A 20,618-nucleotide genomic window follows, 5' to 3' on the forward strand; every position below is an offset into this window, starting at 1 on the left:
GAGTTTGTTTTAGGGTTAGGGTTAGAGTTTGTGTTTTAGGGTTAGGGTTAGGGTTAGGGTTAGAGTTTGTGTTAGAGTTTGTGTTAGAGTTTGTTATGGTTAGGGTTAGAGTTTGTGTTACAGTTTGTGTTAGAGTTTGTTTTAGGATTAGGGTTAGGGTTAGAGTTTGTGTTTTTGGGTTAGGGTTAGGGTTAGAGTTTGTGTTAGGGTTAGGGTTAGAGTTTGTGTTAGAGTTTGTGTTAGAGTTTGTGTTAGAGTTAGGGTTAGAGTTTGTGTTAGAGTTTGTGTTAGAGTTTGTGTTAGGGTTAGGGTTAGAGTTTGTGTTTTAGGGTTAGGGTTAGGGTTAGAGTTTGTGTTTTAGGTTTAGGGTTAGGGTTAGGATCCCTAGGGTTACTAGGGATCCTAACCCTAACCCTAACCCTAACCCTAGGTATTTCTGTTTATAGTGGGTTTTCTAGTTGATTTTGATGATTGGCAGCTATCACACACTTCTTATCATGCGTTTCAAAAATGCAAACACAGGAAAAAATGCATGTAAACGCGTCAAAACGCCGCGTTTGCTAATTATCTCCATTCAATATCTACAGCATGATTGATTCGAATAAACATAAAATAGCAGAGGGATCAGAAGTGGGATGTATTCTTCTTCATGAAACTTACAGGTTTCCAGGTGTTGTGTTTCTGATGTAGGCTTGCATTATCTAAAAATAATAAAATAAGCCTTACTAACATGCAAAAACGCATGCGCCCAAAAAACGCAGCGTTTAAACGCGTTTTTTCACCAAATGAGTTTCCATTTAAAACGCTGCATTTTTAAACGCAAATGTGAAACCAGCCTTAGAGGGCAACTCATTCGCAATCTGACCGTTGGCCCCGTTAGAATAAAAGCTCCTATGCTCTTTTCCAGCGGTGTCGGCACTTTCCCAGAGGTTAAGTGAGGTTAAACACATGAACCCTGCACCCACGCATCGATGGCTTCACTGTCCCCATTTTCAGACAAGCGAGTAATCAAGAGGAAGTGAGGAGGCAGCCACACTTCCAATTGATTACTTATTTGTTCAAAGGCTGGGACTGTAAAGCCGGCGCTGATTGGGCACAAGGTTCATCTGACGTAACATCCTAATGTGAGTCTCGGGAGAGCGAGTGCCGCCATCTCTGGAAAGGCGCTTGCAAGGGAGGTGGTGAGTATGTGTTTTTTATCTTAATGGAAGCAAAAATTCAGATTGAGAAGGTGTTATCTTAGTAGCCAAAAATGACAAATTCTTTTAAAATAGATGGCAATTAGTTTCTAGGAACTTTATGTATTGCAATAAATCTACATGAAGAACAGTTACAGTAATTTGCTAATTATCTCCATTCAACATCTACAGCATTATTGATTCGAATAAACATAAAATAGCAGAGGGATCAGAAGTGGGATGTATTCTTCTTCATGAAACTTACAGGTTTCCAGGTGTTGTGTTTCTGATGTAGGCTTGCATTATCTAAAAATAATAAAATAAGCCTTACTAACCCTGACAACTTCAGCCCTGCTATTCCACTTGTTTCATAAGGTCACATGTGCACTTTTTACAGGTTTGTGTCAAAACCTTAAATGGTTAAAATTGCAAAGTGCTTGTAAAACAAATCAATATTGCAATTTACTTATTACAAATCCTCTGTTCTCAACAGCTCATTTCCTTGGCACCCTGCAGTATCAACGTGATTGGTTACCTAGGCCCGGAGCACACGCCGCTTACTTGCTCTAACAAATTAAAGCTGCACTCTGAAGTGTTTTAGTATACAAACATGGAATATATGAAATTGGCATTGCTGCTCTAGAAAATAAGTTATACAAAAAAAGTTGCACTCTATTGTGCTAATGCGTGTCAATATGAAATATGAATAGCAATACGGCTTCTGAATATTAGGAAAAAATAAGACGCTTTGCACATAATTTGTCCAAATCATGCCTGTCCATCAACCAACGTTAAAGTGGTCTCAAATAACTGATGGGTCCATACATATCAATGTGAATACCTCTCTTAGGCTGATGTCTGAATTCCTGGGTGAATGTGGACACCTCTCTCAGTAAAGTCTTCTGTAATTAAAATCACCACATGTTGAAGGGCGAAGTGCTTGGTCAGTAAGCTAACATACAAAAAATAAAAGACTGACAGTCACATCCAAACTTGTTGTGAATTCTGTGGCAGAGCTCCCTCCTGTGGTCACAAGTGGTACTTCGGCTGATTCTCTCTGTGAGCTTCTGTTGGTGGAGGGAAGTGGTACTGCGGCTTCTGAGTTTCCTCCCTCAGGTGATCTGGTGAGGTCGTTAGGTGCTTCTCTACTTAACTCCACCTAATGCTTTGATCCTGGCTTCCTGTCAATGTTCCAGTGTTGGACTTGCTTTTTCCTGGATCATTCCTGTGGCCTGCTGCTCTGCATAGCTAAGTTCTTCTTTGCTATTTGTTTGCTATTTTTTCTGTCCAGCTTGTCTATTTTGTTGCTGGAAGCTCTGGGACGCAAAGGGTGTACCTCCGTGCCGTTAGTTCGGTACGGAGGGTCTTTTTGCCCCCTTTGCGTGGTTTTCTTTAGGGTTTTGTGTAGACCGCAAAGTTACCTTTTCTATCCTCGATCTGTTAAGAAAGTCGGGCCTCACTTTGCTGAATCTATTTCATCTCTACGTTTGTCTTTTCATCTTAATTCACAGTCATTATATGTGGGGGGCTGCCTTTTCCTTTGGGGTATTTCTCTGAGGCAAGGTAGGCTTATTTTCTATCTTCAGGCTAGTTAGTTTCTGAGGCTGTGCCGAGTTGCATAGGCAGAGTTAGGCGCAATCCACGGCTGCCTCTAGTGTTGTTTGGAGAGGATTAGGGATTGCGGTCTGCAGAGTTCCCACGTCTCAGAGCTCGTTCTATGATTTTGGGTTATTGTCAGATCACTGTATGTGCTCTGACCGCTATGTCCATTGTGGTACTGAATTGCCTTTCATAACACAAACTAGTGTGAATAGGTGCATACCAGGAGCAGTTACCTCTTTTGTTATTTGTTACTAGAAAATAAGTTAGTGATGGTCAGTCTTTGATATTTGTGTACACAGGCTTTCTGACAGCATTCCACCACTCGGCCTATGGTGGTTTTAATCACCGCTCGATCCTACCTACACATAATTGCAGCCTTTCAGTCCAAGAGAGGTTGTCTATAAGGTTATGTTGCCAACAAAGAAGGTTGCCTTGTCAACAGTTGTTGGGCACACATGAATTGACCAATTTATATGCAAAGTATCTTTATTTGACTATTTATTTTTATTTTTTTAGAGCTGCAATGCAATTTCAATTTCATGTATTCCCTGTTTGCATACTATGGCGTTAGTGTACCCTTAACTTATTAGTTACATATGGAAGTGTCTCTTAGCTTGCACCTGTTCACACCTAATTTGAAGTGACGGTCAGTCTTTTGATATTTGCTTAGTGGCTCTTTGCTTTAGAGCAGTGTTCCCCAACTCCGGTCCTCAAAAGCCATCAACAGGTCATGTTTTCAGGATTTCCTTAGTATTGCACAGGTGATAATTGCATCACCTGCACAGGCAAGCATTTCATAACCTGTGCAATACTAAGGAAATCCTGCTGAACTGTTCATCTTCAGCAGTGCATCACTGTTGGTAACCATGATACTGGGAAGCAGTGGGGCGGTGAGGGCGTGAACACAGAAGAAAATAATGATCCATTAATTTGGTGCATCTTTCTGCTACCATACTGCAGAGATAGAAATGTACTCGTCAAATGCTGAAGTGTACATTTCAATGAATGTGTCAGTTCAGGCTAGTTCACAACACTCCTGCTAAGCTCCATCTACTTTTCAAAAAATTGTCAGAGTTGACAAAAGTAAGCTAAAAGCCTCAAAAAAATATGAAAATGTTTTTTTGCCAATTTTCTCGCTAGATCTTGCCCTAGTCTTTATGGACAGACCTACTTTATGCAGCCCCCTTTAATGGCAGACTCATCCACTTTAACATAAAAAATTGTTGTACTAAGTGAGATATTGATTAAAATCGTACTTTCTGAAGGCTGTGTACTTTTCTGTTGAACAGATAGGATATACAGTACAGACCAAAAGTTTGAACACACCTCATTTAAAGATTTTCTTTATTTTCATGACTATGTAAATTGTACATTCACACTGAAGGCATCAAAACTATAAATTAACACATGTGGAATTATATGCTTAACAAAAAAGTGTGAAACAACTGAAATTATGTCTTATATTCTAGGTTCTTCAAAGTAGCCACCTTTTGCTTTGATGACTGCTTTGCACACTCTTGGCATTCTCTTGATGAGCTTCAAGAGGTACTCTCCGGGAATGGTCTTCCAACAATCTTGAAGGAGTTTCCAGAGATGCTTAGCACTTGTTGGCCCTTTTGCCTTTACTCTGCGGTCCAGCTCACCCCAAACCATCTCGTTTGGGTTCAGGTCTGGTGACTGTGGAGGCCAGGTCATCTGGCGTAGCACCCCATCACTCTCCTTCTTGGTCAAATAGCCCTTACACAGCCTGGAGGTGTGTTTTAAGTCATTGTCCTGTTGAAAATAAATGATGGTCCAACTAAACACAAGCCAGATGGAATAGCATGCCGCTGCAAGATGCTGTAGTAGCTGTTCTGGTTCAGTATGTCTTCAATTTTGAATAAATCCCCAAAAGTGTTACCAGTAAAGCACCCCCACACCATCACACCTCCTCCATGCTTCACGGTGGGAACCAGGCATGTAGAGTCCATCTGTTCACCTTTTCTGGGTCGCACAAAGACATGGTAGTTGGAACCAAAGATCTCAAATTTGGACTCATCAGACCAAAGCACAGATTTCCACTGGTCTAATATCCATTCCTTGTGTTCTTTAGCCCAAACAAGTCTCTTCTGCTTGTTGCCTATTCTTAGCAGTGGTTTCCTAGCAGCTATTTTAGCATGAAGGCCTGCTGCACAAAGTCTCCTCTTAACAGTTATTGTAGAGATGTGTCTGCTGCTAGAACTCTGTGTGGCATTGACCTGGTCTCTAATCTGAGCTGCTGTTAACCTGCGATTTCTGAGGCTGGTGACTCGGATAAACTTATCCTCAGAAGCAGAAGTGACTCTTGGTCTTCCTTTCCTGGGGCGGTCCTCATGTGAGCCAGGTTCTTTGTAGTGCTTGATGGTTTTTGCCACTGCACTTGGGGACACTTTAAAACTTTTCCCAAATTTTCAGACTGACCAACTTTCATTTCTTAAAGTAATGATGGCCACTCGTTTTTCTTTACTTAGCTGCTTTTTTCTTGCCATAATACAAATTCTAACAGTCTACTCAGTAGGACTATCAGCTGTGTATCCACCAGACTTCTGCACAACACAACTGATGGTCCCAACACATTTATAAGACAAGAAATCACACTTATTAAACCTGACAGGGCACACCTGTGAAGTGAAAACCATTCCCGGTGACTACCTCTTGAAGCTCATCAAGAGAATGCCAAGAGTGTGCAAAGCAGTCATCAAAGCTAAAGGTGGCTACTTTGAAGAACCTAGGATAAAAGACATAATTTCAGTTGTTTCACACTTTTTTGTTAAGTATATAATTCCACATGTGTTAATTCATAGTTTTGATGCCCTCAGTGTGAATGTACAATTTTCATAGTCATGAAAATACAGAAAAATCTTTAAATGAGAAGGTGTGTCCAAACTTTTGGTCTGTACTGTGGTCTGTACTGTATACTTACCAGTTTTATTTTGAAACTATTTAATAAGAAAAAATCTAACACTTTGTACTTGAGTGCATATTTGTTAAAGTCTCCTGTTTAATACTGTGACATAACATGGAGATGCAATTCCTACAGGAAGCCAGATAAATTGGTTAAGTTTACCCATCTCTCATAATGATATATCCTGGACCACACATGTCAATGTTTGATAACTTGTGTTCACCTATTCTTGTACCTTTTGTTACTCACAGAATATGATATTGTTGAGGCATATGAAGTGGACAAAGATGGGAATTACATCACACATGACATCAGCCACAGTCATAGACGTAAGAGATCAGCAGATACTGGCGCTGTGCATCTCAAGATACATGGATTTGGAAATGATCTGCATATGGAATTAAACTATGTGAATGATTTAATGGCTCCGGGATTTACAGTACAAACATTTAGCGATGGAAGGACCAAGACTACTGAAGTATACTCATCCCACGACTTCTGTTTTTATCAAGGAACTCTGCGGTCCCATAAGCACTCAGCAGTAGCACTTTCAACTTGCAATGGCCTGGTAAGTGGGAAAAACATCTTATTCTTCATTGTTGCTGGTAGGTTATATGAGCATTAACCCTTAATGACAGCCAATACGTCTTTTAACTGACCTGAGATATAAGAGCATAGCCTCCCCATACAGGTGACAGTCCAGCAGCTGTTGGCTGTCCACTATAGCTGACAGCTTGCTGTATCAGCCACGATCAGTGTTTACACCGTCCAAATCTGCTTAACCCCTTAAATGCTGCTGTCAATAGTAACTACATCATTATAAATGGTTAGCAGAGCGTGGGGGCTTCCTCTTTATCCAAATTGATGCCCTCAGATCATGATTGTGTTGTCCTGATTTTTGCGATGGCAATTCACGAAAAAATAGCGGCCTTAGAGTCTGATGGCTGTTTTAACCTGTTCTGAAGTTAGCTGCATTTAGGTGGTAAAAATGCATATTTTCATTTCTGTCATACCACTTTGCATTAATTCCTGAAAAGCATCTGATGGGTTAATACACTACCTCACAGCAGTTTTCAATATGTCAGGGGGTGCTGTTTTTAAAATGGTCTCACTTTTGGGGGGTTTCCAATATATAGGACCCCTAAAGGCACTTCAAACATGGATACGTCCCTAAGAAAGTAAATTTTGTAAATTTCCTTGAAAAAAATGAAAAACTACAGCTACATTTTTAAAACTCCTAAAATGCTAACAAAATAAAAGAACATTTTACATATTGTGCTGATGTAAAGCCGACATGAGGGAAATGTTATTTATTAATGTTTTGCTGTGGTATGACTATCTGGATTAAAGGGATAATCATTCAAAGTGTGAAAATTGCTAATTTTTTAACATTTTTCTCAAATTTCTGATATTTTTTATAAATAAACACAAAACATATTGACCTAAATTTACCATTATCATAAAGTGTAATGTGTCACGAAAAATATCTCAAAATCACTGGGATTTGTTGAAGCGTTCCAGAGTTATTACCGCATAAAGTGACACTGGACAGATTTTAAAAATTTGGCTCCGTCACTAAGGGGTTAATAGGGTAACTTCTAACAAAACTCAGAGCTACTGTAAGAGATTTAAAAGATCTCCCTCTGGACCCCAAACACATACAGTAAAAAGATTTGCCCTTTATGTCTTTGCTCTTACAATTTTCTATTTTTGAGAACCTGTTCCCCTGAGGCCACATGTGGCCCTCAAACCTTTAACTCTCTGATCTCAAATGTGAATGCTCATATATATTTTCCATGCTAGGGAGTAGAAGAGTGTCACGCAGCGCTAGGGTTTGTTAACTATTAATGGTGCACTGTGTGGCCATGTCTGTGATCGTGCCATCATCTAGGTAAGGAGCGGATGAAGTAAAGATGTGGCCACTCATGCATGCTGCCATAATCTTTGCAGTGTGTGGGAGAGAAGAAACTTGATTGTGTCAGTGTCTCACAAGCTACGCTGGAGAAAGATGGTGTTAGAGGAAGACGGTGAGCAAGGGTTTAGTTGTAAGAACTTATCGAATCTAGTTCTAGTTCATAGTAAATTTAACAATATATTCTGTGATTTGGCACACTGGGCAAAATATTTGTTTTCCCTTTATCTGTTTTTTAAGAGGATCACAAGTATACATGCACTAGATGTACAGTATGCATTACGATGCATAACCTGTGGGTACAATCATGTTAAGTCAACAGGAAAACAGCTTCCAAAAAGATATTCGATATACTATAAATCTGAGCAGCTGGCGGTAACAGCTGGAAAATCACAACTTTGAGATCCCTGCTCTAGGCAGTGTATGAAATCTATTTGAAACATCAAGAACACAAATAGTTTACACCATTTATGATTATGCCATGCATATATTTATGCCATTTACTGATTTAACAAGTATTAGGATGCCTCTAATATGTATTCGGAATTCGCTCAATCTAATAAAACATCTGGAAGAACTTGACTTTATCTAATACACCTCTGGCAAAAATTAAGAGACCACTTTAAAATTTTCTGTTTCTCAGATTTTTCTCTTTATAGGTATATTTTTGCGTAAAATGTACATTGTATACTGTTGTTTTATTCATTAAACTACTCACAACATGTCTCCAACATTCAAAGCTAAAAATTTCGCATTTTTTTGCAGCAAATGAAAAATCTTCAAAATAATAAAAAAGAAACAGTGCTTTCAGACCTCAAATAATGCAAAGAAAACAAGTTCTCATTCATTTAGAAACAACAATACTCATATTTTAATTCAGGAAGAGTTTAGAAATCAATATTTGGTGGAATAAGAAAAGTATAGTATCAGATAACCAAATTAGTATTAATCAAAGAAGAATTCCAAAACCTAATATAAACAATAACTTTATTTCAAATACCAAAAAACGAAATGGGATTAAAAACTAGCACAACGCCCAAAATCCCTGTAATCAGGGAATGGGTAAAAATAAAAATCTGGCCTATTGGTTAAAGGGCAAGCGGGTGGTAGCGGGATAGAAAACCCTATACGTCCCTGATTACTCCCTGCCTGTCAGCGGAGGTTGGCACCCTCTTGAACGCAATATGGCGCCCCTGCTCGTCGACGGCTAACCCTAAAAGCCCTACAAGTCCCTAAAATGATGTGGGGATGCCAATGCTAATAGTACTATTACATACCTAATATCTAGCACCCAAACACACCAAATAGCATATACCACCACAAAACCAGACAGTAAATCACCAACAAACTCTAAGTTAGGAAAGCCCAATCTGACCGTACCAAGCCCTACAGATATATGAATATCTAACTCTCCTACTATATGGCTATTATACCCTCACAAAAAACCTAACCGGTAGTACCTGCCTGCCAGCGGAGGTTGGCACCCTCTTGAGCGCAAAGTGGCGCCCCCGCTCCTCGGCGGCTGTCCCTACTGACCCTTAAATGATCCCTATCAAACGGAGATCCTACAGATAAATTGGTGTCTAGGGAACTACACTGGTGTGCCTTACCAGACTACCCCTAATACTCGGTCAGACAATAATCAACCACCAAATGACACAAGCACACAGTAGTCTAAGACAGTATAATTTTTGAAGCACACCAGAGTATTTGCCAAATATTAACAGCTACGAAGTCAGAATAACAATGACCCCCCCCAGGTAAAGTTGTATATAGATACTGGATGTTTATAGCCACAACACTAACTCGGATGATAGAGAGCAATATAGTATTGTCTAGGGCACAGTCCAACTAATATATAAACATTAAAACGGTGCCCCAATTATAAATGTGCAAATAGTGAAATACCGAAAACAAACAGTTAAAAAACCAGATACACTTATCTGTGCTCCGGTCTCGCCTCTACGCGTTTCCCCCCCATGATATGGTTCCTCAGGAGGCGTATGGGTAAGTTAGAATCCGTGTGCTAAGGACACATCAGAGATAGGTGCTGTGCCTGGTTACATGCCCATGCCTACAACCAGGCACAGCACCTATCTCTGTCTTAGACTAGTGTGTGCTTGTGTCATTTGGTGGTTGATTATTGTCTGACCGAGTATTAGGGGTAGTCTGGTAAGGCACACCAGTGTAGTTCCCTAGACACCAATTTATCTGTAGGATCTCTGTTTGATAGGGATCATTTAAGGGTCAGTAGGGACAGCCGCCGAGGAGCGGGGGCGCCACTTTGCGCTCAAGAGGGTGCCAACCTCCGCTGGCAGGCAGGTACTACCAGTTAGGTTTTTTGTGAGGGTATAATAGCCATATAGTAGGAGAGTTAGATATTCATATATCTGTAGGGCTTGGTACGGTCAGATTGGGCTTTCCTAACTTAGAGTTTGTTGGTGATTTACTGTCTGGTTTTGTGGTGGTATATGCTATTTGGTGTGTTTGGGTGCTAGATATTAGGTATGTAATAGTACTATTAGCATTGGCATCCCCACATCATTTTAGGGACTTGTAGGGCTTTTAGGGTTAGCCGTCGACGAGCGGGGGCGCCATATTGCATTCAAGAGGGTGCCAACCTCCGCTGACAGGCAGGGAGTAATCAGGGACGTATAGGGTTTTCTATCCCGCTCCCACCCGCTTGCTCTTTAACCAATAGGCCAGATTTTTATTTTTACCCATTCCCTGATTACAGGGATTTTGGGCGTTGTGCTAGTTTTTAATCCCATTTCGTTTTTTGGTATTTGAAATAAAGTTATTGTTTATATTTGGTGGAATAACCATAATTTTTAATCACAGCTTTCGTGCGTCTTGGCATGCATCTTAATCACCTAATCAGAAGCACATTAAGTAGAATGAGGTGTACTTTCAATGGAATTCAACTGACACTGGAATGGAATGGCTGTTAGACATGTAGAGATGGTGATTTTTAGAAAACTGTGCTGTGGTCTTTTAATTTTTGCGCAGTTGTCTCTTAATTTTTGTGAGAGCTGTATAACAATTCTTAAGGTAATGTGACACTGAATCACAAATGTGATGCTGAGTCACTACTCACAGACAAACCGTGAGCCCGGGTGGTCAAGAGGTCTGGGGTCAGATACTAAGGGTACCGTCACACTATACGATTTACCAACGATCACGACCAGCGATACGACCTGGCCGTGATCGTTGGTAAGTCGTAGTGTGGTCGCTGGAGAGCTGTCACACAGACAGCTCTCCAGCGACCAACGATGCCGAGGTCCCCGGGTAACCAGGGTAAACATCGGGTTACTAAGCGCAGGATCGGTAACCCCATGTTTACCCTGGTTACCAGCGTAAAAAAAAACAAACAGTACATACTTACATTCCAGTGTCTGTCCCTTGCCGTCTGTTTCCCACACTCACTGACTGCCAGCCGTAAAGTGAAAGCACAGCACAGCGGTGACGTCACCGCTGTGCTCTGCTTTCACTTTACGGCCGGCAGTCAGTGAGTGCGGGAAGCAGACGGCAAGGGACCTGACGGACACCGGAATGTAAGTATGTACTGGTTTTTTTTTTACATTTACGCTGGTAACCAGGGTAAACATCGGGTTACTAAGCGCGGCCCTGCGCTTAGTAACCCGATGTTTACCCTGGTTACAAGCGAACGCATCGCTAGATCGGTGTCACACACACCGATCTAGCGATGACAGTGGGAGATCCGGCGACGAAAGAATGTTCCAAACGATCTGCTACGACGTACGTTTCTCAGCAGGGTCCCTGATCGCTGCTGCGTGTAAGACACAGCGATATCGTATGGATATCGCTGGAACGTCACGAATCGTACCATCGTAGCGACAAAAGTGCCACTGTGTGACGGTACCCTAAGAGAGTTCGTCATAAACAGAGGGGTATGACAATGGAATAGTCGGGTCAGTCCGAAATCAGAATTCCAGGAAGATAAGACAAAACAAAGGGGCTAGGCAGACAGATGATCAAAGGCAAACTCCAAGGTCAGAAAGCAAAAGATCAGAAACAGAGCACTGGAGATCTAGAAAATGTCACACACAAGGATCGTGGACCCACTGTACCACAGTCCAGACATATCTTTGGAGGGGTGTGGCTAAGAAGACACATAGTTTTTGCTAGAGCTCATGATGGTGGAGTTAGGCTTAAGCTGCAGGTGAGTGTCAGGTACCACTCCAAAGGCAAACCCCCGTACTGCAGCATCTGAACCTGTGGGTCATTATTACAGACATGGACTTGAAGTCATGGGCAGCAGAGGATTCGGACACAGGTTCTGGCAGTGCAGATCCTGGAACACTTGACAGGAAGGACACTGGTATTAGTTGGGGTACTGCCAGTGCGATTTCAGAGTTGGGTACTGCCGATGTGGTTTCAGACTCAGTTACTTTCGCAGCCACTTCAAGTACTACCAGAGCAGCTTCATGCTCAGGTCCCACCACAGCAGCTTCAGGTTCAAGTATCACCGCAGCATCTTCAGGATCATACCAATCAGGTTCTACAACAGTTTCAGGATGTAACAGAATAGGTTCAGGGACCTGATAACTAGCAGGGAAAAACTCAAACTAACACTAAAGAGAGCATTGTACAGACACCTAAATACTAGATGTCTGCCAGCTATTTTCTGAAGGCAAATTCAGAGGGCATGTCCTGCTCCTTTAAGTATCAGAGAATGTGCTGCTGGGAGACCTAACCAACATGCACAGGACCAGAAGGTAGCAGGAAATTAAGACACCACCAGTGAGTGTCGGTGTTCCTGCAGAGGAGGGAAAGGGAACATGAAGAGACGCTGGCATTAGCAGCGTGGAAAACAAGGCACACACACCACTGAGCTAAAGCTACTACTGGCAATAAGCAGACACTGACATCCAGCTAAATGGCCAGTTAATCACCCAGAATGAGAGACTCAAGGAAGAAACTCATCACAACCCTGACGGTCACTCCCAATACTGATGGCTCAGCACTCCCCTACCTTAGGGTACCGTCACACTATACGATTTACCAACGATCACGACCAGCGATATGACCTGGCCGTGATCGTAGGTAAATCGTAGTGTGGTCGCTGGGGAGCTGTCACACAGACAGCTCTCCAGCGACCAACGATGCCGAGGTCCCTGGGTAACCAGGGTAAACATCGGGTAACTAAGCGCAGGACCGCGCTTAGTTACCCGATGTTTACCCTGGTTACAAGCGTTAAACTAAAAAAAAACAAACAGCACATACTTACATTCTGGTGTCCGTCAGGTCCCTTGCAGTCTGGTTCCCGCACTCAGTGACTGCCGGCCGTAAAGTGAAAGTGAAAGCACAGCCGCTGTGCTCTGCTTTCACTTTACGGCCGGCAGTCACAGTGCGGGAAGCAGAGACGGCAAGGGACCTGACGGACACCAGAATGTAAGTATGTGCTGTTTGTTTTTTTTTAGTTTAACGCTTGTAACCAGGGTAAACATCGGGTAACTAAGCGCGGTCCTGCGCTTAGTTACCCGATGTTTACCCTGGTTACAAGCGAACGCATCGCTGGATCGCATCGCTAGATCGCTAGATCGGTGTCACACACACCGATCTAGCGATGACAGCGGGAGATCCAGCGATGAAACAAAGTTCCAAACGATCTGCTACGACGTACGATTCTCAGCAGGATCCCTGATCGCTGCTGCGTGTCAGACACAGCGATATCGTAACGATATCGCTGGAACGTCACGAATCGTACCGTCATAGCGATCGAAATGTTATAGTGTGACGGTACCCTTAGATTGGACAGCTGAGCAGCTCAGCATTACACTGATTCTATAGGGCAGCCAAGCTATTACTCACTGCATCCAGGACACAGTGAGTGAGGGAATTGTGACAGTTGTGCTGGAAAATTGAAACAAGGACTCCTCTTCATTGATCTAAATTCCCAGAACAATTAGGATGATGGAACCATGTGACATTTATTAACAACTAAGATTGAGAGTTCTAATTATTGAAAAGACTTGCAAGAACTAAGCCCTCTTATGCACATTGGACTCATTTTGTCCAAACTCACTAATATTGATTGCAGGTGGAGTGAGAGAATCTGGGTATTAACCTGAGACAGTTGTGCAGGAAAGGACACGGCACTAGAGGGAGATGTAGCTGGGAAAATGCCTCACAGCCGAGGTAGTCTGCTCCATGTGGCTGTGAACCTCCACCTTTCACTTCTGTCGACTTTGGTAGAGTTTTATGAATAGTGAAAGCCAAGAAAGATAAGCCAAGGGTTGTATGCTGCCAAGGTAAAATGTTATGATAGTTTCATGAATATTAGAAATCATTATTAGAGGTGATTTCGAGTACTCTAACAACCCTTTCTCAATTATAATAGTCCCCCACATAACGTAGAACAGCTTATATTCATTTCTGGTGCTGGATCAACAGGGACTTGCATGACATTGGCTGCTGGGGTCATGCATAATGATTAGCTGCCACTCTCTTCTTTTGGACAAAACAGACATTTTGAAGAGAAGGAATATAAACCAGCTCACCCGTGATGCATAAGCTGAGTTTCGGGAGCACAGACCTGCTGTGTCCAGGAGTGTAGAATCTGTATCCTCCATGTTTAAGTTTGTGAATAAAGAACATTTTTTTCACGGATTCGGTGAAGCTGGATATTTTTTCTTACAAAACAGACATCCAGAGTAAACAAACTGCTGCTGCACTGACTTCCTCCAGATGTCAGTTGTGTCCAAAGGAGGTGAGGGTGAAACAACCCATTAGTGGCCACTGACTGGCTGCAGGGGTTCACATAACATAACAACATTAAAGGGAACCTGTCACCCGTTTTTTCGATATGAGAAAAAAATATGGTTCAGTGGGGCCTGAGCTCTGCTTTACATCAGTACCTTTCATATCCCCCGATTCCCCACCTTTGCTGAGAAAATACCTCTCTCCATTTTACCAATCTCTCCATTTTCATGTCAATCACCCCGGTCAGATGGGCAGGGCGTAATCGCCATTTCTCCCCACCTCCTGCCTTGCTCTACGAATCTTCTTTCCTGCATTGGCGTTGTTTTCTGCAATTGCGCATTCAAGTGGCGTCTCAGTATGTTTTGTTTAACAGTGGACAAAGCATTCAACTCATTATTGCGCATGCGCCAGCATTTTCCTTAACTTTTTGTGCCCTGGTAGTCAGTGGCGTAGGAAGGGGGTGCGGGGGGGGGCGGTCCGCCCCGGGCGGCACAATGCGGGGGGCGGCCGGCGCTGCAGGAGAAGAAAAAAAAAAAAAAGACGCCCCTTTAAATCTTCGGGCGGCGCCGTCCGCCACCACGACCAGCTCCCCCCGCCCCCCGCCCCCCGCTCTAATACTCACCTCTCCTGGTTCCTGCGGCTTCAGCGTCCTCTGACTCTGCGACGTCTTAGAGCAGAGGGCGCGATGACGTCACTACTGTGCGCGCCGCTCTGCCTCTCTGTCCTGAGCGTCGCAGAGCCAGAGAGACGCTGACTGGCTGCAACGCACCGGACCTGCGCTAGGAACGGGAGAGGTGAGGATTTTACTTTTTTTTTTTCTTTTTGTCTGACTGTCTGGGGGCAATGCTGGACACACTGGGGCAATACTGGAGAGCATGGGGCAGATTGCTGGACACACTGGGGCAATACTGGAGACCATGGGGCAGATTGCTGGACACACTGGGGCAATACTGGAGACCATGGGGCAGAATGCTGGACACACTGGGGCAATACTGGAGACCATGGGGCAGAATGCTGGACACACTGGGGCAATACTGGAGACCATGGGGCAGAATGCTGGACACACTGGGGCAATACTGGAGACCATGGGGCAGATTGCTGGACACACTGGGGCAATACTGGAGACCATGGGGCAGAATGCTGGACACATTGGGGCAATACAGGAGACCATGGGGCAGAATGCTGGACACACTGGGGCAATACTGGAGACCATGGGGCAGATTGCTGGACACACTGGGGCAATACTGGAGACCATGGGGCAAAATGCTGGACACATTGGGGCAATACTGGAGACCATGGGGCAGAATGCTGGACACACTGGGGCAATACAGGAGACCATGGGGCAGAATGCTGGACACACTGGGGCAATACTGGAGACCATGGGGCAGATTGCTGGACACACTGGGGCAATACTGGAGACCATGGGGCAAAATGCTGGACACATTGGGGCAATACTGGAGACCATGGGGCAGAATGCTGGACACACTGGGGCAATACTGGAGACCATGGGGCAGAATGCTGGAGACACTGGGGCAATACTGGAGACCATGGGGCAGATTGCTGGACACACTGGGGCAATACTGGAGAGCATGGGGCAGATTGCTGGACACACTGGGGCAATACTGGAGACCATGGGGCAGATTGCTGGACACACTGGGGCAATACTGGAGACCCTGGGGCAGAATGCTGGACACACTGGGGCAATACTGGAGACCATGGGGCAGAATGCTGGACACACTGGGGCAATACTGGAGACCATGGGGCAGATTGCTGGACACACTGGGGCAATACTGGAGACCATGGGGCAGAATGCTGGACACATTGGGGCAATACTGGAGACCATGGGGCAGAATGCTGGACACACTGGGGCAATACAGGAGACCATGGGGCAGAATGCTGGACACACTGGGGCAATACTGGAGACCATGGGGCAGATTGCTGGACACACTGGGGCAATACTGGAGACCATGGGGCAGAATGCTGGACACACTGGGGCAATAGTGGAGACCATGGGGCAGAATGCTGGACACACTGAATACTGGAGACCATGGGGCAGATTTCAGGACACATTGAGGCAATACTGGAGACCCTGGGGCAGACTTCTGGACATACTGGGGCAATACTGGAGACCATGGGGCAGATTGCTGGACACACTGGGGCAATACTGGAGACCATGGGGCAGAATGCTGGACACACTGGGGCAATACTGGAGACCATGGAGCAGAATGCTGGACACACTGGGGCAATACTGGAGACCATGGGGCAGATTTCAGGACACATTGAGGAAATGCTGGAGACCCTGGGGCAGACTTCTGGACATACTGGGGCAATACTGGAGACCATGGGGAAGATTGCTGGACACACTGGGGCAATACTGGAGACCATGGGGCAGAATGCTGGACACACTGGGGCAATACTGGAGACCATGGGGCAGAATGCTGGACACACTGGGGCAATACTGGAGACCATGGGGCAGAATGCTGGACACACTGGGGCAATACAGGAGACTATGGGGCAGATTGCTGGACACACTGAATACTGGAGACCATGGGGCAGATTTCAGGACACATTGAGGCAATGCTGGAGACCCTGGGGCAGACTTCTGGACATACTGGGGCAATACAGGAGACCATGGGGCAGATTGCTGGACACACCAGGGCAATGCTGGAGACCATGGGGCAGAATGCTGGACACACTGGGGCAATACAGGAGACCATGGGGCAGATTGCTGGACACACTGGGGCAATACTGGAGACCATGGGGCAGAATGCTGGACACACTGGGGCAATACTGGAAACCATGGGGCAGAATGCTGGACACACTGAATACTGGAGACCATGGGGCAGATTTCAGGACACATTGAGGCAATGCTGGAGACCCTGGGGCAGAATACTGGGGCAATACTGGAGACCATGGGGCAGATTGCTGGACACACTGGGGCAATACTGGAGACCCTGGGGCAGATTTCTGGACACATTGAGGCAATGCTGGAGACCCTGGGGCAGACTTCTGGACACACTGGGGCAATGCTGGACACTGGGGCAGATTGCTGGACACACTGGGGGTAATATGCTGGACATACTGGGGCAATGCTGGACACTGGGGGTAATATGCTGGACACACTGGGGCAGACTGCTGGACACACTGGGGAAAGGCTGGACACTGGGGCAGATTGCTGGACACACTGGGGCAGATTGCTGGACACACTGGGGGTAATATGCTGGACACACTGGGGCAGATTGCTGGACAACATGGGGGTAATATGCTGGACACACTGTGGCAGATTGCTGGACAACATGGGGGTAATATGCTGGACACACTGGGGGCAGGACTTGAGGCATGGGCAGAATGTAGACACGGGGCATGATTGGAGACACGGGGCAGGATTGGATCATGGGGCAGGATGGATACGATGGAGGCTGGTGGGGCAGGATGGGGAGATCATATGGGGTAGAATGGATACTCATGAGGGCAGGATGCGAGAACATATGGCTGGAGCCAGGAATGAGATAAACGGGGCCAGGGTGGGGAATAGTGTTACCATAGGGGATAATTAAGGGATATTATTACTGCAGTGATGTATTTATTTTATTTTTTGAGTATACTGTTTTAAATGGGGGGGCGGTCCTGTTACTGTGCAGAGTGACACTATATCACCTTTTTTTCTTCATGTGATGTAATGTAGAAGTTGTGAAAAATTAAGTAATGTGTTCTGCAAGCGGAGCTCAAGATAACTGTGTTATTTCCTGCAGAAACGAGTCCTGGCTGGAAGGAATGATGGCGGTCTGTGCTGGATGAAAGATGAAGGACTTCACCTAGAGACGTCACTGGTGAGTCAGTGTTACCTATACACTGACACTATACACTGTATACTATATAGAGGTCCTGTGTATAATGTCACCAGTGATCTCTGTATTACCTCTACACAGATACTGCATACTAAGTACAGATCTCCTGTGAATACTGGCACTTATGGTGATAGTATTGTGGTTTTTTTTTTATTACTGATCAGTATTGTAGTATTCAGTCACTATGTGGTGGTAATATGTGGTCTGGAAATGGTGTTGTGGTATTTGTCCCTTGTATGTAGTATTATTCGGCCACTATGTGGCCTGGTCATGGTGTGGTGGTATTAAGTCACAGGTGTGGCATGTGGGGGTGACACCATTAGGCCCAGTTTAAGTTCTACAAAACAGGAAAACCATTTTTGGTAACTTTTGTGTGTATTGAGCCGGGGGGGGGGGGGGGGGCGCCAAACTCGGGAACAGCCCCGGGCGGCAAAAGCTCTAGCTACGCCTCTGCTGGTAGTCCTTCTATGCAAAGTGCGTTGTGCTGGGTCAAAAGCCGGCGCATGCGCAATAATGATTTCATGCTTTGCCCACAGTTAGTCAAAGCATACTGCGCAGGCGCTAGAGGCAAATTCAATGTACACACGCAGAAAATGAGCGGGATCTGTGCTATTCACAGATCTAGTTATGTCAAACACGCCAAGGAGATGGCAATTAAGCCCTGCCCATCGGACCGAATTGGGGGGATTGACATACAAAAACAGAGAGATTACTAAGGTATTTTCTTAGCAAAGATGGGGAATTGGGGGATATGAAAGGTACTGATGTAAAGCAGAGCTCAGGCCCTATTGAACCATATTTTTATCTCATGTCGAAAAAAAACCAGGGTGACAGGTACCCTTTAAACAATCACCGGGAGACCCGCTGCTGATATTGCTTTAACGGTGCCAGCACCAAAAGTAATTATAGGTAGTTTTTGCTTTATTTGGGGGAATATTATAATTGAGAAGGGGTCAATCATGTAGTGCCCTAAAAACAGTTTCACATTAATAAAAGTTTGTAATCATCAACAAGCCATATATTGGAGGCAATAATCAATCAGAAAGTCTGTGTTTTGGATATAAGGCGCAGCCAGAATTTTGTGAATCAACCGCTTTTTCAGGCGATTCTGTAATATAACTTCCCTGAAAGTGCTCATAATATGCTCGAAAGAATGCACTTTTGAGCATTGAAGGCTTTTGAACATCTTTTAACTGCTTCAGGGTTCAAAAGATGTTAAGAGTCTAAAAGCGAGCAGATACATTAGTCATCATCCAAACGGAAGACATTCTATACCCTAACAATACAAGTCAACCAAAAATCGCAAAAATACCTGGAAGATGCTTGGCTTTTTTTTATCCGTTTCCCAACAGAAACCCCTAGCAGTTGCCTCATAGTTGAATGTAAAAAAAAACATTATGTGCGCATTCCATTACAAAATTATTTTGCCATCTTTATAACTGTTTTATGTGTTTTTTGAACATACAGATCTAGTTCTGTGTTACAGAGTTAAATTTACTTTGAATTTTTTTATAATGTTATGTATAAGTAGTTAAAATAGCTACTCGATTTGAGGACTCGGCCAAACCATACTGTATAGCTTTTTGGCCTCTTAGGAGTATAATTTTAAATGAGTAAGATATTTGATCTATGAATACCCAAGGCGAGCATGAGTTCACTATTAAAATGTTGAAATTTACTGTGGCAAAATTACGGTATATGGACAGGAGCTGTACCATGGCATGTGCCTTTTCAATTACAATATATGTTAAGAATTCTTTGCATTGATCTGTGTTAATCACTGTTTTTTGTGAATTTCTTGTAGGCAGCCCATGAATGAACAATGACTATTTTATTCTGCAGTGTCATTGTGTTCAGGAATCACATTTCTCTTTTGCTGTTCAAGCCAGTATTTTGTCTTCTCAAATGAGCATAGAAAATGTGCTTTTCCTGTCCATTAACTTATCTACATTGTGTTACAAAAAGGACTCGTTTATACTATTCTGCCGATAGCCTGGCAAGTAATTACCCTAATAAAAATTCTAAAAATACCCATTACATTTTCTACAAAGGGTTTCAAATCTGACCTCGACCACTTAAGTGGATGAACATTCTTGGTTAACATTCTGTAGATAATTATGTTATGACCTTAATAAGTGAACCACATTACACTAGCCATATTAACTTCAAAGAGTGTCTAAAGTTGTTAACAAATGTTTGAATTGCAGAGCTGTGGTATTGTTAGTGTTATTAGCATTGATGGGCTTCAAAATATATTCTTAGAAATAGCAGATTTATTCTATTTTTATAAATTACCTTAATGATCAAGCAGTTTTTTGACTGCAATAAAATGGAAATCACTGCTGACATTATATGTTGTTGCCTAGAGCTTAAAAGTAAAAAAAAAATGCAAAAATAATGCTGGACTTTAATCTAAAGGACCACCCACA

At 43.8% G+C, this 20,618-nt stretch overlaps 1 protein-coding gene across 1 annotated transcript in view; it reads left to right on the forward strand.

Annotated features, from left to right (window-relative positions):
- ADAMTS16 (ADAM metallopeptidase with thrombospondin type 1 motif 16) overlaps positions 1–20,618 on the forward strand; it is a 325,150-nt gene that overhangs the window by 12,351 nt on the left and 292,181 nt on the right. The window contains exon 3 of the mRNA XM_069730514.1: positions 5,955–6,271. Within this exon, the coding sequence (XP_069586615.1) occupies positions 5,955–6,271 (317 nt within the window). The remainder of the gene's footprint in view (positions 1–5,954; positions 6,272–20,618) is intronic.

Source organism: Ranitomeya imitator, chromosome 6 (assembly GCF_032444005.1).
Source record: "Ranitomeya imitator isolate aRanImi1 chromosome 6, aRanImi1.pri, whole genome shotgun sequence".
Lineage (NCBI taxonomy): Eukaryota > Metazoa > Chordata > Amphibia > Anura > Dendrobatidae > Ranitomeya > Ranitomeya imitator.